This window comes from Chiloscyllium plagiosum, chromosome 31 (assembly GCF_004010195.1).
Source record: "Chiloscyllium plagiosum isolate BGI_BamShark_2017 chromosome 31, ASM401019v2, whole genome shotgun sequence".
In the NCBI taxonomy this organism is placed as follows: Eukaryota; Metazoa; Chordata; class Chondrichthyes; order Orectolobiformes; family Hemiscylliidae; genus Chiloscyllium; species Chiloscyllium plagiosum.
This window is the reverse complement of record NC_057740.1, coordinates 5,390,612-5,413,059: the sequence shown is the minus strand read 5'-3', so window position 1 is coordinate 5,413,059 and position 22,448 is coordinate 5,390,612. Positions and strand designations below refer to the sequence as shown.

Genomic DNA, 22,448 nt, shown 5'->3' with positions numbered 1-22,448 from the left:
GGTTCAAGAGGGAGAAAGTGACCATTATTGTAACCTACCAGGTCCCGCCCCTGACCTCCTCTGCTTCAGCAGACTTCAAGTTACATTTGGAAAATGAATAATGTCCAATCTTAGAGTTTGGTCTCGGTGCTGTTTGGGAGAAGCTGATAAACACCAGTGTGGTCGTCTCACCCTTCCCCACCAACCCAAGCATTATCAATCCTTCGAGCTTTCTGGAAAGATTTCTCACATCGGACATTTACTCAACTATAATCAAACGTTTTTAGAAATTTGGCTGATGGTCTCTCTCAATAATCACTTCCTCGCAACCCCTTGGCCATACCAAACATTGTAAACCACACTCCCAAAGGGAGGCCATGTTGAAAGTTCCTTGCATTTTCCACATGACTCAGTAATGACCTTTGACCTGTATATTGGATAGTTTATCACTATGGAAACTTTTGCTAAAACAAAAGCATATGGTTGTTGCATGCAGAATGTGGAAATACTCTTTTTTTTGTTACATCGTTAGGTCCCAGGTCAAACAAATTGAAGGCCTCCAAAGTGCAATGTGTCAGTCTATAATGTTATAATCTCCATGGTAAACAACGCGCGAGATGTCACTCTGTCTTCCTTGTGGCAAATGCAGCAGAGTCTGCTAGGCCAATGAGTTGACAAGACACTGTCCTCTCACCTTGGCCACCTGAGCTTTTTGCTTCTGTTCCTCTCTTCCAAACACAGCCTCTAGTCACTGCCTACGACAGACCCCGAGTTATCAGAGTCAATGCTGCCATTTTAACACCTCGTTTGCAGGTCTCTGCACGGACCCAGAAATGCATAACTGTGATGTATTAACAATTCCAAAATACTTTTGGATACACGGTTGTCATCCATCTGATGAACAGGGCCAAGACCACACACATAATATTGACCTAGCAACGGGGCCGGGGGGCCGATAGCATGAGCACACTGCAGGACCTCAGAACTGGTGTCCTTGGCCTGCCAGAGAGAGGGCAAGAATACATCAGAGATTGCAAAATGTAGAAACTGGTCAGCTTATTTTTCTGCCTAGCAGATGCTGTGCAGATGTCACCACTGCAGATAGGGAGTTGAAGACACAGACTCTCAAATCAGGCTGTGCTGTTCCTCATTCTGGGCACGGAATTAGAAAATAAAATAGAACTCAAGAATTGGCATACCATTGGGCGCTTAGTTTCAATGCCCATTCTTTCCTAACAAATCCTGCAAACTTCTCCTTTGCCAAGTAGTTACCCAATTAGATAGAAAGATATGAATTTGTGCAAATACAGGAAAATGTATCAATTTCCTTTTCAAAGTTACTATTGCACTGGCTTCCAGCAGCCAGATAGTCCATCCTAGACCATAAACATACCGAATCAAATTGGCTGCCAGTGATCTGGCTGAAGTATGGCTACTCTGCGACTGAAAATCTACCAAACATTTACCGTATTGAGGTGATCTTCAGTGTGAGACTTTCTCAGCAGTCAATTGAGAGTATAGCATGTTTCAGCCGTAACATTTTAGGCATCCAAACACAGGTAATAACAGTTAACCACCTCAACACTCACAGGGAAGGAATGGAGCTACATAGATTGTTAAATGATGTGGAGAAAGGTTTCTTTTGGCTGTTTTCACCTTCTGAACCCAATTATAGATTTCTGGTAATCCCACAGTAATAAAAAAAAAGGTTAAATACTGCAGATGCTGGAAAACTGAAACAAGTGCACAATCTACTGGAGAAACTCTGCAGGTCTGGGAGCATCTGTGGGGAACAATAACACAAGGCCAACAAAGAAACGCTGCTTTTACAATTAAACATATGACATCAAGGATGTCAGTACTGATGCCCAAATTGCATTAATTTAGCACTTTTCGTAGCATTCAGGACATTGACAGGCTTCACAGGCAAAACACGCTCTGAAGTTTTTTCTAACTTTTGCTGCTGTGTAGACCTCAGAGGTCACTTCACTTATCACTTCACTTAGAATACAGCGCAGTACAGGCCCTTTGGCCCTCGATGTTGCGCCGATCCAAGCCCACCTAACCTATACTAACCCACTATCCTCCATATACCTATCCAATGCCCGCTTAAATGCCCATAAAGAGGGAGAGTACACCACTGCTACTGGCAGGGCATTCCATGAACTTACGACACGCTGAGTGAAGAACCTACCCCTAACTTCAGTCCTATATCAACCCCCCTTAATATAAAGCTATGCCCCCTTGTAATACCCGACTCCATACGCGGGAAAAGGTTCACACTGTCAACCCTATCTAACCCCCTAATCATCTTGTACACCTCAATCAAGTCACCCCTAAACCTTCTTTTCTCTAATGAAAACAGCCCCAAGTGTCTCAGTCTTTCCTCATACGATCTTCCTTCCATACCAGGCAACATCCTGGTAAACCTCCTCTGCACCCGTTCCAGTGCCTCCACATCCTTCCTATAGTATGGCGACCAAAACTGCACACAATATTCCAGATGCGGCCGCACCAGAGTCTTATACAACTGCAACATGAAATTCTGGGGCATTTAGAGATAAAAGATCCCATGGCTATAATGACAGGAAATAGGTTCCAAAACAAAATACTATTGTGCAAATTCATGCTACCAATGTTTTAATATATCACAATATTATTTCAAATCTCAACTGATCATTAAACTCAAAGTCAGATTGGAGTTATACAATTGTGTTGTTCAAATGAAGGAGGCAAGATTTAAGAACAGACACAAAGTTTTCAAAATTACATCCCAATACCCCAGACTGTTAAGCTAGGTAATCACAAATAAAAGTGGAAAATTGTGCATGACGAAGAGACAAGTTTGGAGAGTTACAACAATTTTCATGCACAACTTCTGCGAGGATTACGTTTGATTAATTTCAGTCCTTTGCTGGATATAAAAGGTCATTTGGATTTGTTTTGAATTAAGTGCCTCTCCCCACTCTACACCAAGAAAGGGCAGGAAGGTTTAGAGGGGATGTGAGGAAAGCTTTTTTTTTCCATCCATTGGGTGGTGGGAATCTGGAACTTTCTGACTGGTAGAGGCAGAAGCCCTCAATCTTCAAGTATTATTTACACTTGCATTAGGATGCCAAGGTATACAAGGCTATGGGTTGAGAGCTAGAAAATTGGATTCAAATACTTAGGGGCTTGTCTTTGGCACAGACTTGAAGGGCCTTTTTATGTGCTTTAGACCTCTAGGCTCTATGGAGACCAAACCTGCACACTTCTGTACATACCTCAAAGCCATCCATTCTACTTATTTGTGCCTCAGTATTCTCACCGCCAACAATGCCCTGTTCCTGAGTGAATACTGAAGAAAAGTATTCATTCAGTGTCTCCCCAATCTCTTCCGCCTCCACACGCAACTTCCCCCTACTATCCTTGACTGGACCTATTCCTACCCTAGTCATTCTTTTATTCCTTACATACCTATAGAAAGCCTTAGGGTTTTCCCTAATCCTACCGACTAAGGATCTTTCATGTCCCCTCCTTGCTGCTCTTAGCTCTTTCTTCAGGTCCTTCCTGGCTACCCTATAACTCTCAATCGCGCCAATTGAACCTTCACGTCTCATCTTGAGATAGGCCGCCCTCTTCCATTTAACAAGGGATTCCAATTCCTTATTAAACCACGGCTCCCTCGCACAACCCTTTCCTCCCTGCCTGACAGGTCAGTGCAGTGCAGAAACTTCCAGAACAAGGAGTCTGGGTAAGAGTAATAGAATCCCTTCAATGTGGAAGCAGGCCATACAGCCCATTGAATACACACCAGTCTACACACAGACACGAGGAGAATGCGCAAACTCCACACAGTCACCCACCCAAGGGTGGAATGGAACCTGGGTCCCTGGTGCTGAGAAACAGCAGTGCTAACCACTGAGCCACCGTGCAGTGTGTCCACAGGTGGATTGGTGTGCGCACAGATCCTCAGAGGGAACACTGCTTTGAAGTACAGTCACTGTTACATTGTGAGAAAATAGGCTGAAGAGTTTCACACAATAACCCCCCCCCAAAGTGACAGCAGTCAGATAATCTGCTTTAGTCATGTTGGTTGTAGGATAAAGATCCTCCAAGCCACCTGTGATAAATCCCCCATGTTCCTTCAAAATAGTGTCACAAAGATCTCAGGTCCACAACACACAAGTAGGAACAGTGCGGTCCCCATCGACAAGATGCAGTGCAGTAACTCCTCAAGCACCCTGAGACAGTAACAGATAATTGCTACCATCTAGAACAACAGAGATATACAGCCTGGAAACAGACCCTTCGGTCCAACTCATCCATGCCAACCAGATATCCCAAACTAATCTCGTCTTATTGATCAGTATTTGGCCCATACCCCTCTAAACCCTTCCTATCCCTATACCCATCCAGATGCCTTTTAAATGTTGTCATTGTACCAGCCTCCACCACTTCCTCTGACAGCTCATTCCATATACGTACCACCCTCTGCATCAAAAAGTTGTCCCTTGGGTCCCTTTTAAATCATTCCCCTCTCACCTGAAACCTATGCCCTCTAGTTTTGGATTCCCCTACCCTGGGGAAAAGACCATGACTATTCACCCTATTCATGCCCCTCATGATTTTATAAACCTCTATAAAAAGGTCACCCCTCAGCCTCTGACGCTTCAGGGAAAAAAGCCCCAGCCTCTCCCCATAGGTCAAACCGCCCAACCCTGGCAAAATTCTTGTAAATCTTTTCTGCACCCTCTCAAGTTTCACAACATCTTTCTTGTGGGAGACCAGAACTGAATGGAGCATTCCAGAAAATGGCCCATTCAATATTCTGTGCAGTCGCAACACAAGCTCCCAACTTCTATACTCATGGGACAGCAGATACTTGGGAACACCACTCTCTGCAAGATTCCCCCCTACCACCCCCCTCCTAGTCATGTACCACGCAGACTTGGAAATATATTTGCCATTCCTTCACAGCAAATGGACTGCAGCAGCTCAAGGAGGAAGTTTACCACCACCATCTCAAGTGCTAGCCCAGCTAGCAAAGCCTGCACCCCAGCAATTAAAAACAAACCTTTATAACAATGACACCCGCATCTCAAGAATTAATGTGCTGGATTGTGAGCTTGAGATAGCCCACGGTCTAACAGCCTCAGTTACATTCCCAGCAGTGTGAACAAAGCATTCCAGCAAGTCAAGAGCAGGAGGACAGAATCCAAAAGTAGTAGTAAAACATAGGAGATACTGTGAAAGTAAATGGCCAGAGACCAAACGTAAAACACAAATAGGATCACAACAGCAGAGATTAAATCAATCTAAACACTCTCTTGAAAACTCAAAATTACAGTTGCCATGGAAATGGCATCAGTGATGCTTTGGGGCTGAGAGATGGAGATGATACTTCAGAAACTCCAGACCACTCTGTTAAACATGTCAGATGGCAACACCCTTGTATCTTCTCCAAGTTACCCACAGGAGATGCCAGTCTCCTGATTGGAATACCTTCTATGAAGGGCGTGGAAAGGTAGTTCAAAACACACATTTCCAAAAATATACTTTAAAAATTCCACCTGCATCAAAACAGATGGTCAAATCAAATGTGAATCAGCCATGGCTGTGATAGAACTCTCACTGAGTCAGGCAGATCTGGATGGAGATTCCACTCCCATATACAGAAACAGATTCTCACAGCAGTGCAATGCTGGGGGAATGCTGCACTGCCTTTTGAATATGGCATTAAATTCTTGGCTCCCCACTCCGCTCAATATTAACCAGCCCACATGGCAGTGTGGAGGCACTGTCTCTAATGTTGGCTAATTTTTAACCCTCGAGGAGAAGGTTGGAGGAAGAGCGCCTCATCTTCCGCCTGGGACCCCTCCAACCACAAGGGATGAACTCCGATTTCTCCAGTTTCCTCATTTCACCCTCACCTTGACCTCCCTCCACCTATTGCATTTCCAACGCCCCTTCCCCAAGTCCCTCCTCTCTACCTTTTATCTTAGCCTGCTGGACACACTTTCCTCATTCCTGAAGAAGGGCTTATGCCTGAAACGTCAATTCTCCTGCTCCTTGGATGCTGCCTGACCTGCTGCACTTTTCCAGCAACACATTTTCAGCTCTAATTTTTAACCCCTCGGCCAATTCCTGAACCAGATTGCCTAGTCACATTTGCTCCAATGATACTTGTGGGATCTTGCTGTGTCCAAATTGGCTGCTATGGTTCCCCGACATTCCAGTATCGACTACACTTCTAAGTACTTCACTGTCTGTCAAGTCCTCTGTAACCTCCTGAGGAGGTGAAAGGAGGCTTATAAATGCAGTAAATCCTTGTATTCTTCATTCTATCAACTAAAAAAGGTAGTGTTTACCCAGAGCCATGTTTACAATCTTAAAAATGGTTGCCGAGAAGGGTAGTCTCAAATAAGGATTTACACAGGGGAACTGAATATGTGCCAAGCAGTCACAGGAGATTAAAAAATGGTTGCTATGTAATGTAGATCTGAACCGTCAAAAATTAAAAATGAATCCTTGAATTCTCTATTTCCAACATACACTTGCTTTGGAACAGAGAGTAAAGCACAGCTTCCTTTGATAATAAAAAAAGTTGTACTAATGTTGTAACGTGTCACAGTAATTCCACACTGTGTGTCAATATTATCATTACTCAGTATTTGCAACCCCACCCAGTCAGCCACCCTGCCTTTAACCCACTTATTAATTGGAATCATTATTGCTCTGCCTTCTCTATATTTAACCAGTCATTTCTACTTTGGTCTTTTTGCTTTAAGTGGCAGTTGCCGAGTTACTCGGGAAAGGGGCGGTCTCGGGCTTTTTTTTTGGCAGCCTAAGTTCCGGGTTCAGCTACTTCTGGTGAAGTCAAATGATGTGTGGGAGGGAGCAGGAGATGACTGTGCTGCAATAAAGCTGTCCTCTGTAGTTCAGTTGGAAACTGTGGACTGTGTTGATTGGGCTGATTCTTGCTCTGGACCAAGACAGCTGTTACCCATCTCTCGGGAGACTATTCAACTGCAGAAGAGGCACCGAAGAGATATATCCAACCTCTTCCTTAGCCGGAACCACACTTTCAAATGGATAAGATCTGGAAAAGGGAGACCACGCTGATTCCTCCTCCTGCTTACTTCCGGGAAAGAAATATCCAGATGCAGCACCTACACTTCTGGCTAACTCAACAGAGATTATGCCTCAAAGCTGGGACCTTTATAAATGTGCAGTTTCTTTTGACTGTCAAGTTAAGTTCTAGTAAGACATCTTAACATCCTCAACAAGGCCACTGTGACACTGCCAGTCAAGTCATTGTACCCTGCTTTGTATAGAAGCAAGATTTCATGAGTTTACCATTTAAATACTATTTTCCCCTTCCACCCCACACACACAGAGCCAATATTGGAAGTCAAGCACCAAGGGATCAAAAGGACTTGTCTAAACTGACAGGTCAAAGCCTGTGCTGGTACAAAATTATATTTTAGCTCAGCATGAGGCCCGTTTGAACAGCAAATCTCCAATAGAGACAGACAATGCTGCCCGAGATTAATTGTTACTCCCAACCCGTGATCTGGTGCTCTGATTAAAAAGCAGTGTACCCAGCTGTTTAAACAAACATACAGGGCCTTGGAAAGGACCAATTCAACCAAACTAGATTTCCATTTTAGAAATTTCCAAAGCAAGTGGGTTCAACCAAATATCGAGGCAGTTGTGGCGCAGTGGTAGCGTCCCTGCCTCTGAGCCAAGAAACTCGGATTCAAATCCCACCTGCTCCAGAGCTGTGTCTGGAGGAGGAAAAGATCTACACAGCAGACATCAGAACGGTGGAGGTTTCAGGCAACAGTGGCAGGAAGGAAGCTGACTACTTCACTGGGAGACAGAACATGTCCATATCATTCCCTTCCCATCAAGGGGAGGGCCAAAGACGGAAGGGAACCGAGACCCAGGACGTGTTGGTCTGAGTAACTCAGTGCCAGAGTGAGTCGTAACGCGGAGCAGCAAAGAAAGTTTTGAAGAGCAAAAACTACTCACATTTTATGATTGGCATTTCGCTTCTTCGGCTGCTTTTTGTAATATTTCTGTTTCAACAACATTGAAGACGACGACATCGTGCTGGAGCAGCCGGGGAAGTTTAATTGGACCTTACAGTACGAGGAAGTTAAACTCTCAGACTCAAATGGATAGTAATGAAAAACATCACAAAAAATTCTCGAGTCACTCAAAAGGAAAAAAAAAGGACGGTCTTTTACTGGTGCCAACTCAGGTTCCTCGCACTACAAGGTTCAGTAACTCCTCCCAGCACCTTGCGTGTTAATGATTGTATCTACACTGGGATTAATTTGGGTCTCTCACACTGACGACGCTCAGTAACTCCTCCCAACCGAATACACAGAGCCACCCTTTTAACACAAGGAAGCTCCTCTATAGGAGAAGACAGCCCATTAACCAAAACTACAACTTCATCAATGCAATGTAATCTGATTATTTTTTTAAAAAAGCAGCTATGCAACCTCACGCCGTCTATTATCAAGCGTTTTCTTGCTAAATGATTTTTTTTAAAAAGTGGATAACGCCCCTTTCAGTTTTGGAGGAAGTGTAGATCTCAGAGTTCACTGAGTAACCAAAGTTTCACCATGGGTTAAAGTGGCAAGCATCAACGTGCTGCTGACTGGCCCCACTGATTGGTGGGCAGGTCAAAAAAACGGTCAGAAATAGCGCTATAGCAACAAATGACCTGGAGCACAAAGACGGTCAAATGTATGACCAGCTTTCTTTTTCAACGTAGGCATCAGATGAACAGGAACTACAGGCATTCCTGTGCCCTCGCTGTTCAGGCCAGCAAACCCGATTTTCTTGCTAGTGAGTATTTGGGGGTGGGTGGGTGACTGGTATGTAACACGACACCGTTTGAGTCAGCCCCTCCCTGTAATTCCCTCACCAAACTGTGGTTAAAGTGCAAGAAAACTCAACCGTCTTTCTTCAGTGACGACCCGTCTCTTAAAGGGGAAGTGTCACCCTGCAGAAATGACAACTTTTCTCGTTAGTCCAGTTCCTGGAACAGGCCGCTTGAAAAAGAAATGACACCAACGTGATAGGTGCAGTAACTATTTCACCTTTTCATATGTTCAATTTGGAAGAACTTTTGAACTTATAACACCAGATTCTACAGAAACTTAATCCCTTAAAGTCCTTTGATTACAGCTTTGATGTCCTTTTAAACATTTCCAAACTAAAAAATGTTCATCTCTGGCTGGTCTCCCTCCACGCCTGCCCAATTGTACACATTTTCCTCTGCTTTCTGGCCCCAGTCAGATCAAAATGGAGACCAGGTTTCTGTCCCATAGAAAGGGGTTAGATCTGACTGTGAGATATAGTCATGAGACAATGTACATCATCACAGGAAATATTCTTCAGCAAGTGCAAGTTTGGGACATTTCTACCAATACCAAAAAAGCTTTGAATTAAGTGGTGATTTTATGAGGCAGCAGCAGTGGTTAGCACTGCTACCTCACCATGCCAGGGACTCTGGTTCAATTCCAGCCTTGGGCGACTGTGCAAACTCAACACAGACATTCTCCCAGTGTCTGCATGGATTTCCTCTGGGTGCTCTGGTTTCCTCCCACAGTCTAAAAATGTGCAGGTTAGACGAATTGCCCATCGTGTTCAGGGGTGTGTAGGTTAGGTGCATTAGTCAGGGGTAAATGTCGAGTAATATGGTAGGGGAATGGGTCTGGGTGGGTTATTCTTTGGTGGGTTGGTGTGGACTTGTTGGGCCAAATGGCCTGCTTTCACACTAGGGATTCTGTGAAATTAAGGAGAAGCATAACGGAGTGTTAACATAGCAAAGATTTATAAAGTCTCACAGCTAGTGATGCCAAACAAACAGTCATCAGGTTAGCGTGCAATGGATAGCTGTGCAGACAATAGCATAGTCAGTCACAGAGGTTTGCAGCATGGAAACAGGTCCGGGGACAGGATTGTTGTTGTTCTGGGATGGAGAAGAAACATGGACCTGACCGCCTAAAACGAAGGGTGAGAGGTTTAACAAAGGCAGTTCCAATCAGCAGATATGCAGCAGTTAGGGAGCAAAACTGAGTGGTGATCTCGGCTAACATATCCCAGCAACCCAATGGAGGAAGCTGGAAAGCAGTGAGCAATAACAAGCCAAAGCAGAAACAAAATAAAAACAAATTACTGGAGAAACTCAGCAGGTCTAGCAACATTTGTGGAGAGAAAGAGCATTTTAAAAAAATTCACTTATGAGAAATGGGCATCAGTGGCTAGGCCAGCATTCATTGCCCAACCCTGATTGCCCAGAGGACAGTTAAGAGTCAACCACATTGCTGTGGGTCTGGAGTCACATGTATATCAGACCAGGTAAGGACAGCAGATTTCCTTTCCTAAGGGACATTAGTGACCCAGGATGGGTCGTTACAACAAGGGCTTAATGGTCATTATTAGACTCTTAACTCCAGATTCTTTATTGAAATCAAAATTTCACTATCTGCCATGACAGGGTATGAACCCAGGAACATGAGCAGTGTTTCTCGATTAATAATCGAGCGATAATAGCACGAGGCCATTGCCTCCCCGTTGTTAATGTTTCAGGTCTAGTGACTCTTTTTCAGAATTGGAGCAAAGAGATAGAGGCCTTTGAAAGCTAGCAAGACATTAAAATACAAGATAAGCCATGATAGCGAGATGCTTTTCCTTGTAGAAATCCAGGAACCAACAGAAGGCAACTAAAGCGCTAGTGTGCCAATAGAAAGGAACAAAACAGACTTTTAAATGAGGCACAAATGCAGCAGTTTCAGTTCTTTGTGATGCTGAACCATGGTTGGAGGAAAGTTCTCTTGAGCCATCTTGTAAAAATTTTACATGGATCTGGATGTAATGGAATTCAGTGTCATAGGGCAACTGAATGCAATGAGACAGGCAGAGAAAGAGAGACAGATATAGAGGAAATATCACAATGATTGGATGCAATCTGATGCCAGAGTGTGTTACACTTGAGGAGGAACGTCTGTGTTGACGGAGACCAAAGAGTAGGGAAACTGAAAAGCAGAGACCAAGCCTAAAAACTTCAGAATTGAACTTCTATAACTGTTCACAACATTCTGAAAGCTTAGGAATTAGGAATATCATGAACCGACATTCTGAAACAAAGCCAGTGTATCTGTTTACATGCAGAAAAATGCTTCTTGCTAAAGATAAAGAAGGAAATCGACTCTATGTTTAGGCAAAGAATTATTTCATCAGTGACCTAACCTGGAAGCTGATACTTGGGAATGGTCATGGTCTCAAAACTCAATGGATCTCTCAGTATTTGCATGGATCTAACATAGCTTTACAAAGCAGTTGAAGGCAAAGTTTATCCTGGGTCTTCCAGTGAAAAGAGCTTAGCAACAAGAGAAGTCAATCTTAATGACATGATGGACATGTAGAAATGTAGAGTTGAGGTTACACTCAGATCAGTCACGATCTTATTATATGGTGGAGCAGGCCTGAAGGGACCAAGTAAGGCTGTCACAGCTCTCAGGAATTCACTTTGACTCTCCTCAGGTTCCCAGTGTGACACTAGACTTGCAGAGTCTGTTCTAGCAGTGAAATTCTCATTGGTAAAGCTAGTCTGACTATGTTAATTCCTTAAGGTAGTGGACTTTTTATTCTGACCGTGGGCTCCCTTCTCTAATTTGTGCCTCCAATTCGAAATGAACCCGGCTTTTAATGGTCTCGATGCTCCTTATTCTGGTTGCCAGCAGGTATATGACTGCCTTTCTGACAATGCTAACTTAACCAATGGTTTCTGTGAGAAAACAAACAGAACCACAAAACAAAAGACTGTCTCCCTATAATCATGGCATGACAGAGATTTCAACTCATCAATTTCAGTTTCTAGCTTGTCCTTTGATCTGTAAAGTATATGGATACTTGAAGACCTTTTGTTGTTCACCTGTTTCTTTTCAAACTGCCATTGACCTGGGAAACTGCATGAATAATTAATCTCTCTAATAAAGACCGGACAATTCTCTTCAGACTGGCTGCCTTCAATTCCCCGATTAAATAGGCCTACCTGCTACTCAATGACTCTCACCCTTCTAACTTGGGTCATAGGCGCTCTTGTAGTGTAGTGGTAGTGTCCATATCTTTGGGTCAGGAGGCCCAGGTTTAAGGTCCACCTGCTTCCAAATCTGCATTACAATATCTCTGAAAAGGTCGATTAGAAAATACCTCCAACTTTGGCCTTTGGAGGCGCAGATAAATCACCCTTTCAAATGGTAATGAGGTTAAATTTGTTTACCAATCTTTCAAACTCAGACATTTCCTTTTCTCCTTTACCTTACATTTAACACTTTAACCCCCAACCTGAAAAGGTTATGTTCCTATAGAATGTGAATCATGAAATTAAACAGTTTCACAGTGAATGCAGTACGTCATAGTAGGATTAATCATGAGGGAACAATGACTCAAGATACTTGGCAAGACAGTAACTTGAGAAAAACATCTTACTCAGGGAATCCCAATGACCTGGATTGCTGAGCCTGAAAAGGGCAATGGAGCAGATTCAATTATAACACTCACAAAAAGGAATTGGATACTTGAAAGAGAGGGTAAAAAAATGAAACTGGGTAGGAGTGGATAGATCTTTCAAAGAACCAGCGTAAGGCACAGTGAGCCAACTCACTGCCTACTGTGTTGCATTGTTCCATGAAAAGGTTAAAGAAATACTCTGGGCAGGACTTATACATTTAATGGTAAGGTCCTGAGAGTTTTGCTGAACAAAGAGATCTTGGGGTCCAGGTTATTAGGTACTTGAAAGTGGAGTCACAGGTAGCCAGGATAGTGAGGACAATGTTTGGTACGGTTGCCTTTCCTGGTCAGGGCATTGAGTTGGGATGTCACTTTGCAGCTGTTCAGGACATTGTTTAGGCCGCTTTCGGACTGCTGCACTCAGTTCTGGTCTCCCTGCTGTAGGAAAAAAGATATTGTCAAACTCTAAAGGGTGCAGAGAAGATTGACAAGAATGTTGCCAGGGTTGAAGGGCTGGAGTTGTAGGGAGGGGCTGAATTGGCTGGGGCTGTTTTCCCTGGAGCGGAGGATGAGACCTTATTTATAAAATCATTAGGGTCACGAATAGGGTGAATGGTCAAAGTCTTTTCCCTAGGGCAGGGGAGTCAAAAACTAGAGGGCATAGGTTTAAGGTGAGAGGGGAAAGATTTAAGAGGGACCTGAGGGGCACTTTTTTCATGCAGAGGGTGGTGTGTGTATGGAATGAGCTCCCAGAGGAAGTGGTGGAGGCTGGTACAATTACAAGATTTAAAAAGGCATCTGATGGGTACTTGAATAGGAAGGGTTTAGAAGGATATGGACCAAATGCTGGCAAATGGGACTAGATTAATTTTGGATATTTGGTCAGCATGGACAAGTTGGACCGAAGGGTCTGTTTCCACTCTGTACAACTCTATGACTCCATGCAGGTTCAAACTTAAAAAGGTAAAACTGACCCAAAGGCTGTTCTCCATACAAAGTGACCCACTGATAGAATGGACTCTCCATTCCTCTGAACAGAGGCAACAAATGGAAAGGCAAACAGTTGGTGGGAGTGAGAAGATAGGGCCTGGTCTTTCTGTATAGATCACTAAAAATAGCTCTCTCTGTTAATGGAGGGTGGGATGGGTGGGGGAGATCTGTGATGCAGTGGAATTGGTTGCTGAGCAACAGGCAACACAAGAGACTGTCTCAGATGAGGAGATGGCCCATTTATGAACAGGGTAAGGAGGGATTTCTTCACTCATAGGGTAGTGAGTGTGTTTGGAATTATCTAGGTCAGAGGCTGTGGAGAGTCAGAGTCATTCATTGAGAATTCCAAGAAAAGTAGTTGATCAATTTATAGATGTTAAAAGATATCAAGGGATAAGGGGAATACTGAGGGGAAATGGTGTTCAGGAAGATGATCATCTACAAAATCACACTGAATGATGGAACTGGCTTGAGGGACCGAATGGCCTGCTCTGATATCCTTGGATCTAAATTTCTAAATTCAGCAGAGATTAAATAAGAAAAGAAGAATGTAGTGAAAAAAATGTAAATAACTAACTCAGCCCACAACCCTGTTCCACTATTCAATGACATCTGGATCTTAACTCCAACCAATCGCTTTGTCTCAATGACCCTTAGATGACAAAAATCTGTCAAGCTCCAATATTTCATTTGAACACTAGCATCGACAGCTTCTCCTGGAAACAAAAAGGTTAATTTATTATGAAACTGGATGTTGCAGTAGAGATCAGAGCCACCATTCTGCTTTTTTACTTCATATTAGATTTAATTACAGAATGTAATGTTACATGTGTCTGCTGCCTCACAGTACCTTAGCCGTCCTTCTTCACAGTTTCTTCTTTGGATGCTCATCAAGTCAAATCAACACCTTTTTCCTCCCTAACAACAGATATTTGATAAATAAACCTGTTCAGATGTTCTAATGACATATCTGAATCAGGGGGTCCAGGTTCAAATCTCACCAGCTCCAGGAGGTAAGGACACTATCACTGTGCCACAAGAGGCCCAGCAGTTCTACATGATGTGCCATGAATCTGAACACATATCCCTGGAGCATTAGCCTGGATCTCTGGACCAGAACACCAGTGATATTATAACCATAGTATCTCCTCCTTGCAGTCCTTCTTCATCCTGTACTCAATCAATCAATATATCAATCAGCTTGACTGGTGTATCTTCAGCCTTGATAATTAACTATTAATATTCCATTCACTAAGAGATCTGTATTTCCACTGGCTTGTGAGAAGATCTGGCCAATCTCCTTTTCCACCATCATACAAATCTTATCCAAAAATCTGCCAAATATAATCGCAATTCACTGGAGTCTCATTCACTCATCACCCTTGCACCCACACAGCTCCCAGGTGAGAAACCTGCCAAATTTTAAAACTCTCATCCTTGCTTCCAAACCCCTCCATAACCACCTCTGGACTGTCCTCAGAGATGTGCGTGCTGCTTCTGTTCCAGCTTCCAGAGTCCTCCCAATGTTTCATGGTTCTATCACTGGTGGCCATTTCATCAGCTGTGGAGGTCATTCACTTGGAGTCCTGCCCCTAAACCACTTCATCCCTTTACCTCCTTTTGAGGGGCTCCTCAAAATCTAGATCCTTATCCAAACTTTTGGTCATCTGCGCTAATATCTCATCAAATGGCTTGTGGTCAGATTTTGTTTGATAATGGTTCTTGGCCACCTCTTACTGTGTTAAAAGTCTGTTGTTATTGCGGCAGTTTTGATACCCCAGATGTTTGATCTCCAGTTTTAAGGTTAGGCCCCTTGTTCTACACTGTTGCCATCAGGGAAATGACGCTCTCTCTCTCATTAAATCCTTCAAATCTTAAAAGATTTCCAATTAGAATCACCTTTTTACTTCTACTTTCAAGTAATGTAAAGCCTGGTATATCTATTCTGATAACTCCTATGGTGCCAATACCATTCTGCACTGCAGTCCCTCCAAGGAAAATAGATCTTTAAGATATTATCCCAGAACTGAATACAACATTTGAGATGGGGCCTCAGTAGAACACTATATGAATGGAACAAAACTTTCACCCCTTTACATTCCATGCAATTTGAGCTAAACGCCAGCACTTTCTCATTATTTTCTGCACACGTGCACTAGATTTTACTGATTTCTGGCTAGTTAGAAACAACCTACAGGAAGGGTTAACATCAAATCTATCATACATATAAAAGATATTTTGTGACCCATCATCTCCAACCAAATCATATTTCAAAAGCATTCCTTTTTTTGTTGCTGTTACTGTGTGGATGCCTCAAAGTGGGGTTTCTGAATAATATTATGACAAGCAAGAGAAAGCCGTAAAATTGTCTCTATTTTTATTTCTGTCACATAGCAAAATTATCACCTCTGGCAATCACCTGGAGATCATGGAGTTTTCCACAGGTAAACAGTTAGTGACTGACTGTGGCAGAAACGCGCACATTTTTAAAAAGATTCAAAGGTATGCTGACTTCAAAGTGCTTAAGAGGTGAAGAATCTTTAACTTGACAAAAGAATGCACATAATTAAACCATTGAAGGCAACAGGCAGGTCGAGAAAGAGATTAATAAGATATGTGATACTAAAGTCCATAATTTCACATACAAAAGCAGGTGAGGTGATGGTTTAATGGTAATATTGATGAGTGAGTGATCAGTGAGCCCTAGACTAATGGGGACAAGGGTTCAAATCCTGCCATGGTCAGATGGTAAAATTTGATTCAGAGATGACAGAGGGGTGAGAAAGGATAAAGAAAATGTTTATTCTCCATGTTTTGTCCTGATAACATTGACTAAATGTTCACAGATGACGGCCATTCGGTCCATCATCCATTGTTCTATTCCTGAGTGCCAATCTCCTGCCTTTCCCTCATATCTCTGCACACCATTTATATCCAAATAATCATCTAATGCCCTCTCAATTGAACCTGCCTCCACCACAATTCCAGGCAGTTTATTCCATTCTCTAACTACTCGTTGTGTGAAAACGTTTTCCCTCACTTCACCCTCGCTGTGTTTGCACATCACTTTAAATCTGTGCCCTCCCATTCTTTATTTTCCCAGCTGAATCATGATATTCCCAGTATTCAGATGAAGCTGAACAACAGAAATTGGAGGCTATTCAATATTATTAAATTGGACAGGGTTCATAAAAGATTTACCAAGATGTTGCTGGGACTAGAAGGTTTGAGTGAGAAGGGGAGGCTGGGACTTTTTCACTGGAGCATAGGAGGTTGAGGGGTGACCTTATAGAGGTTTATAAAATCATGATAGGCATAGATAAGGTGAATAACAAAGATCTTTTCCCGAGTTTGGGGAGTTCAAAACCAGAGAGTATGTTTATAAGGTGAGAAGAAAAAGATTTAAAAGGGACCTGATGGGCTACGTTTTCACGGAGGCTGGTTCGTTTATTGAATGAACTGCTAGAGGAAATGGTAGATGCAGGGACAGTTGCAACATTTAAGAGACATGTGCATAAGTACATGAATAGGAAAGGTTTAGAAGGAAATCGACTAAGTGCAGGCAAGTGGGACTAGTTCATTTTGGGAAATTTGTTCGGCATGGATTATTGGACCAAAGAGTTTGTTTCCATGCAGTAAACTCTATTCGACCAGGGAGAAAGGGGATGCAGGAATCACACCTAACTCTGTTTTTGCAGAGGTCCATCAGCAAAGCCTTTGTGATAGAGTGAACTGGATAGCAGTAAGAGACAAAACCTAGTGGATTTCTTTGGATTTCTGTTGCTTGTGGCCCTGAGGTGAATTACAATGTGTCATGGCAGAGATGGCAAAACTCAAAATAGATCCAACATGGAGATTTGTATCACATTATCTACATTTATCTAACAAACTAGTTATGTCACAACTCACCAAAAGGTGCTCCCAAGAAGAGTGGCCAAATATTCTCAGTCAACATGAAGAATATATCCGAGATCTGGCTGGATTCCAACTGAACCTTGGCAGAAGTGCCATAGACTATTTGTGTTTTCTTGCCATTCAGTAAACAATTGGGCTTTGGATCCTAATCTTGGACTTTTATTTGGCTAAAGCCTCTCAATTTCAAAAGGCCCTCAAAATTGAGACACAAATGTACTTGGCAAACTAGCTGTGTTTTTAGCAGGATTAGACTGTTCTGTGTCACAGTCTATAAACTTTCAGTAACAAAACTAAAACAAAACAAAACAAAAAAGGACCGATTCCATACTACTTTAAAATCATTTCTCCAGTTGAAACAGGGAATAGCCAAGTTGTATGGACTATGAAGACACTTGGACTGATCCCCAGTTCAAAGAAGATAGTTGGTCACAGCTAGGGTGGGGTAGATACGCCATAATTATCCTCAGGATCCAGGATGGAAGAGAAAAACCAAGATCAACCAACCGAGCCCACTGCTGGTCAATCTCCAGAGATCTCTGGTGGGACACATGAATACAGGATAAGGATAGGTTTAGACGGAGATAGAATGTGTTCAGTTGCACTTACATACAATCTCTGCTAGGTCATCAATGGATGGCCACTTATATGGAGTTGTAGTAAATACATAGGAACAGCGAGTGTCCCAACACACAGGTCAATCCCTTCAGAAGAAATATTATTATTGAAAGGAAAAGGTACAAAAATAAATGATTATCAGTACATATTAGATTAGATTCCCTACAGTGTGGAAACAGGCCCTTCGGCCTAACAAGTCCACACCGACCCTCCGAAGAGCAACCCACCCAGACCCATTCCCCTACATTAACCCCTTCACCTAACACTATGGACAATTTAGTATGGCCAATTCACCTAACCTGCACATTTTTGGACTGTGGGAGGAAACCGGAGCACCTTGAGGAATCCCACATGGACACAGGGAGAATGCGCAAACTCCACACAGACAGTTGCCTGAGGCAGGAATTGAACCCAGGTCTCTGGCGCTGTGAGGCAGCAGTGCTAGCCACTGTGCTACCCATATCCAAATTTGAGAGGAATCCACACTTAGTGAGAACTACTTGGCATACACTACATCTACAGGTATGGAAGAAAAAAAATTGCATTTATATAGTGCTTTTCCTTCATATCTCTGCACACCATTTATATCCAAACAATCACCTAATGCCCTCTCAATTGAACCTGCCTCCACCACATTTCCAGGCAGTGCATTCCGTACTCTAAACACTCACTGTGTGAAAATGTTTTCCCTCACTTCATCTAGCCGTGTTTACACATCACTTTAAATCTGTGCCCTCTCATTCTTTTTTACCAGCTGGATCCCTATACAGTGACCCTGAACAGCAGAAATCAGAGGCTACTCGATATCATTAAATTGGAGAGGGTTCATAAACGATTTACCAGGATGTTGCTGGAACTAGAGGGTCTGGGTTATGAGGGAGAGGCTGGGACGTTTTTCGCTGAAGCATAAAAAGTGGAGGGGGTCACCTGAAAAAGGTTCATATATAAAATATTACAAAGGGCATAGAGAAGGGGAATAGCAGAAATGGTCTTTTCCCTAAGCTGGGGGAGTTCAAAATTAATTTTAAGTTGACATTAGGACATTCCAAAATGTCTTAGAACCAATGGAGTAGTTTTTAAATGCCATCACTTTTGTCAAGTCACAAAGATGGCAGCCAAATTTATGCACACCAAATTGCCACACACAGAAAATGACATCGATAATAATGCCTTATTCCTGTCTGGATTAGATACTCAAGAGTTTGCAGTGGAATTTATCCCTACAGCCTTCTTGCTCAGAGGCGAAAGAACTATAACTGAGCCATGAGGCAAACACCTGATATGTACAGAAGCTTCAGCCCAGCTGCAACAACACGCTTGCTCTCCGTGTTGACAACATGGCTTTCTTCAATGCTACGTTGCCTCTTTGAATCCGTTCCCAGGAAGGCAAAGCAGCCGAACCATAGTTGAATTCAAATGTTCCATGCTAACACTTCCTTGCCAGGTTTACACAACAATATGTGTAACTTAGAGAAAATAAAGCCTTTACCTGACAGGGGAAGCTGATGAGAGATTGGAACTTTGACGGAAGGGACAAAATCTGATGAAATCCCCAACAAAAATAGAAGTTTAATTCTGGTGCACCCAGCTGGAGGTCCTATTTCTTATGTTTGTATAGGCCCCAAACAAATGAAAAAGATAACTGGAGATAGATAGGATAGTGGAATTTGGAACACAAACAGATCAGCCATTGAATGGCATAGCAGACTCGAGGGGCTGAATGGCCCACCTGTGCTTGTCTTGTACGTTTGCCCATATATTTCTCATCTTGGATGAATATGATAAAAAAAGGATAGAGTGATGTTACTCTAATATTTAACATCCTTGCTAGCTCAGGACTACTACAATTCATAGTTCTCTCATCGACTCCATGAGTTTAACCAAGAAATTCAACATCTTTAAAATGTGATAAAATATTCCAAGGAGCATATTTAGACAAAAAGGCATTGAGCTAAATATTAGGTAGGGCAACCAAATGCTTGGTCAAAGGGATAGATTTTAACCATCTTGAAAAGGAAATGAAAGGAAAGAAGACCCATGCAGTTAAAAAAAAAAATCGCCCAACACCAGGTTATAATCCAACGGGTTTAATTGGAAGCACTAGCTTTCAGAGCGCTGCTCCTTCATCAGGTGACTATCACCTGATGAAGGAGCGTCGCTCCGAAAGTGAGTGTACTTCCAATTAAACCTGTTGGACTATAATCTGGTGTTGGGCAATTTTTAAAAACTTTGTACACCCCAGTCCAACACCAGCATCTCCAAATCTAGATCCATGTAGATATTTAGTGAGGGAACTCCAGATTTCATGGCTTCGATGACTAGAGGGACAGTTGCCAATGACTAGGGGAGGGGTGAAGAAATTAGGAAATGTGCAAGAATAACACTTTCCATGACCTCAGAACATCCCAAAGCCTTTCACAGCCAAACAACTATTTTTTTGGATTTGTTGTCTCGCCAAACACAGCTGCCAACTTGCATATCTAGTTCATCTCTTTTGATGGTAAAATGATTGCTAGCCAGCTGGAGAAGTCCAGCTCTAGAGCATGCTATTGGCTATTTGCTATAAAATGTACTCAAGTGCTAAAGAATTAGCAGTTCATTGAGGAGTCCACACCTAAAATGAAAGCAAGGGAGTTTAATTGGATAGGAATGACTGGGGCACACCAGCATATAGAACATCCTTTGGTTACAATTTTACACACTGCTTTCCCATAATTTTCATATCGCTGCAGTTTATCGGCAGGACAATAGTTCTTGCCTTCCAATCCAACAAAAAGCAGAAGTACCTTGAGTCAGTAATGATGGTCATTCTTCGACAAACATGCTAATGCATTAAAATAGCAGATATTCTAAGACAAATGCCAATTTGCCTCAGAAAAGTTCCAGGTGGCAGTAGTAGTCACAGTGCAAATTGTCCAGTTCATGACAGATTACGTGGGTGGGGGTAGTGGCTGGAGTCAAGAGAAGACAATTTTTTTTAAACAAAAATAAAACTAACAAAACTTCTTTTAAAATTCTACAAACTGATGAACATTTTCATTGATTTATTGAAATTTTCAACAGAGAGAAGTAGTGTTAGACAGAAGAATGGGTTTGATTCATAGGACTTGATAAGAAATCAGCCTTTCAGCCCAAATAATTTAATCCTATCATCAGCATTTATTCCTCTCTCTCTTACTGGTTTGTCTAGTTTCCAGTTAAATGTATTTATATTATTCACCTCAAGCACTCGCTGTTGGAGCAAGTTTCACATTCACACCATTCTTTGGGTAGAGTTTTCTTATGAATTCCCCATTTGGCTTCTTGGTGACTATCTTGTATTGAAAGCCTCTTGCAGTGCTCTTCCTCATAAGCGGGAAACTTGCTGTCTGCTCTAAATCAAAACCACTCACCATCTTAAAGACTTCTAGGCTGTCCAAATCCACTTCTGCCCCTTTGCTCCCTCCCAAGAGATCACAAACCCAGCTTGTTCATTCTCCCCTGATGTTCAGGGCATACCATCTTATAGCATTCTTGCAAAATGTTTTGCATCCTCTCCAATACTTCTCTCTGTTTTCATTGGATGTCAATAAGAATTTATGCAATACTCTGGGTGTAGTGTGACTCAGCTTCAACATATGTAGAAGAGGAGAATTTAATGGAAATTCTCCTAAAGAAGTAAATCATGGTTGTTTACTTTCTTCCTTCCCCACCAGAAGGTCTGATTATCTTCCATTGCTACTTTTAGTGATTTGTTCATTGTATTTCAAGATCCCTTTGCACATTTACATCCTTTTAGAATGTTATTTTCTTCATAAATTGCTTGCATTTCAGCAACTTTGAAATTCATTTGCCAATGTTGGTCCATTCTGCTCGTTAATATCTTGTAACTTGCTACAGCCCTCTCAATGTTGACAATACCTCCTTCCCCCTGCCTCGCCTCACTATGACCATCATCCCAAATTGGTTTCATCTACAAAACAACAAATTGTTTTGATTCAAGTCTAAACAGCTAATTTACGATGAACAGTGGTTACAGCATTGATGAAAGGTCACAAGCTGAAAATATCAACTCTCTTTCTTCCTCCATTAATGTTGCCAAAGGTACTAATGAAAGTTTGAGTACTTTAGCTGGGTCAGTTTTTGTCCAATGGGTGCAGGAGGGTTTCCTGACACAGTAAGTAGACAGGCCAACAAGGGGCAAGTTCACATTGGACTTGGTACTGGGTAATGAACCTGGGCAGGTGTTAGATTTGGAGGGAAGTGAGCCCTTTAGTGATAGTGACCACAATTCAGTTATGTTTACTTTAGAGATGGAAAGGGATAGGTATATACGGCACAGCAAGAGATATAGCTGGGGGAAAGGCAATGATGATGCGATTAGGTAAGATTTAGGATGCATAAGATGGGGGAAGGAAACTGCAGGGGATGGACACAATTGAAATGTGGAGCTT

The 22,448-nt window shown here is 42.4% G+C and overlaps 1 protein-coding gene across 2 annotated transcripts in view; it reads right to left on the bottom strand.

The window, feature by feature from the left end:
- LOC122565175 (zinc finger and BTB domain-containing protein 7A-like) overlaps window positions 1-22,448 on the bottom strand; it is a 175,412-nt gene that overhangs the window by 92,223 nt on the left and 60,741 nt on the right. Inside the window, exon 1 of one of the 2 annotated variants that reach the window (XM_043720877.1) lies at window positions 7,996-8,605. The exons of the other annotated variant lie outside the window; for it this stretch is intronic. Coding sequence (XP_043576812.1) covers window positions 7,996-8,072 — 77 coding nt within the window. The 5' untranslated portion in view covers window positions 8,073-8,605. Of the gene's footprint in view, window positions 1-7,995; window positions 8,606-22,448 lie in introns of those variants that run through there. 2 annotated transcript variants of the gene reach the window in all.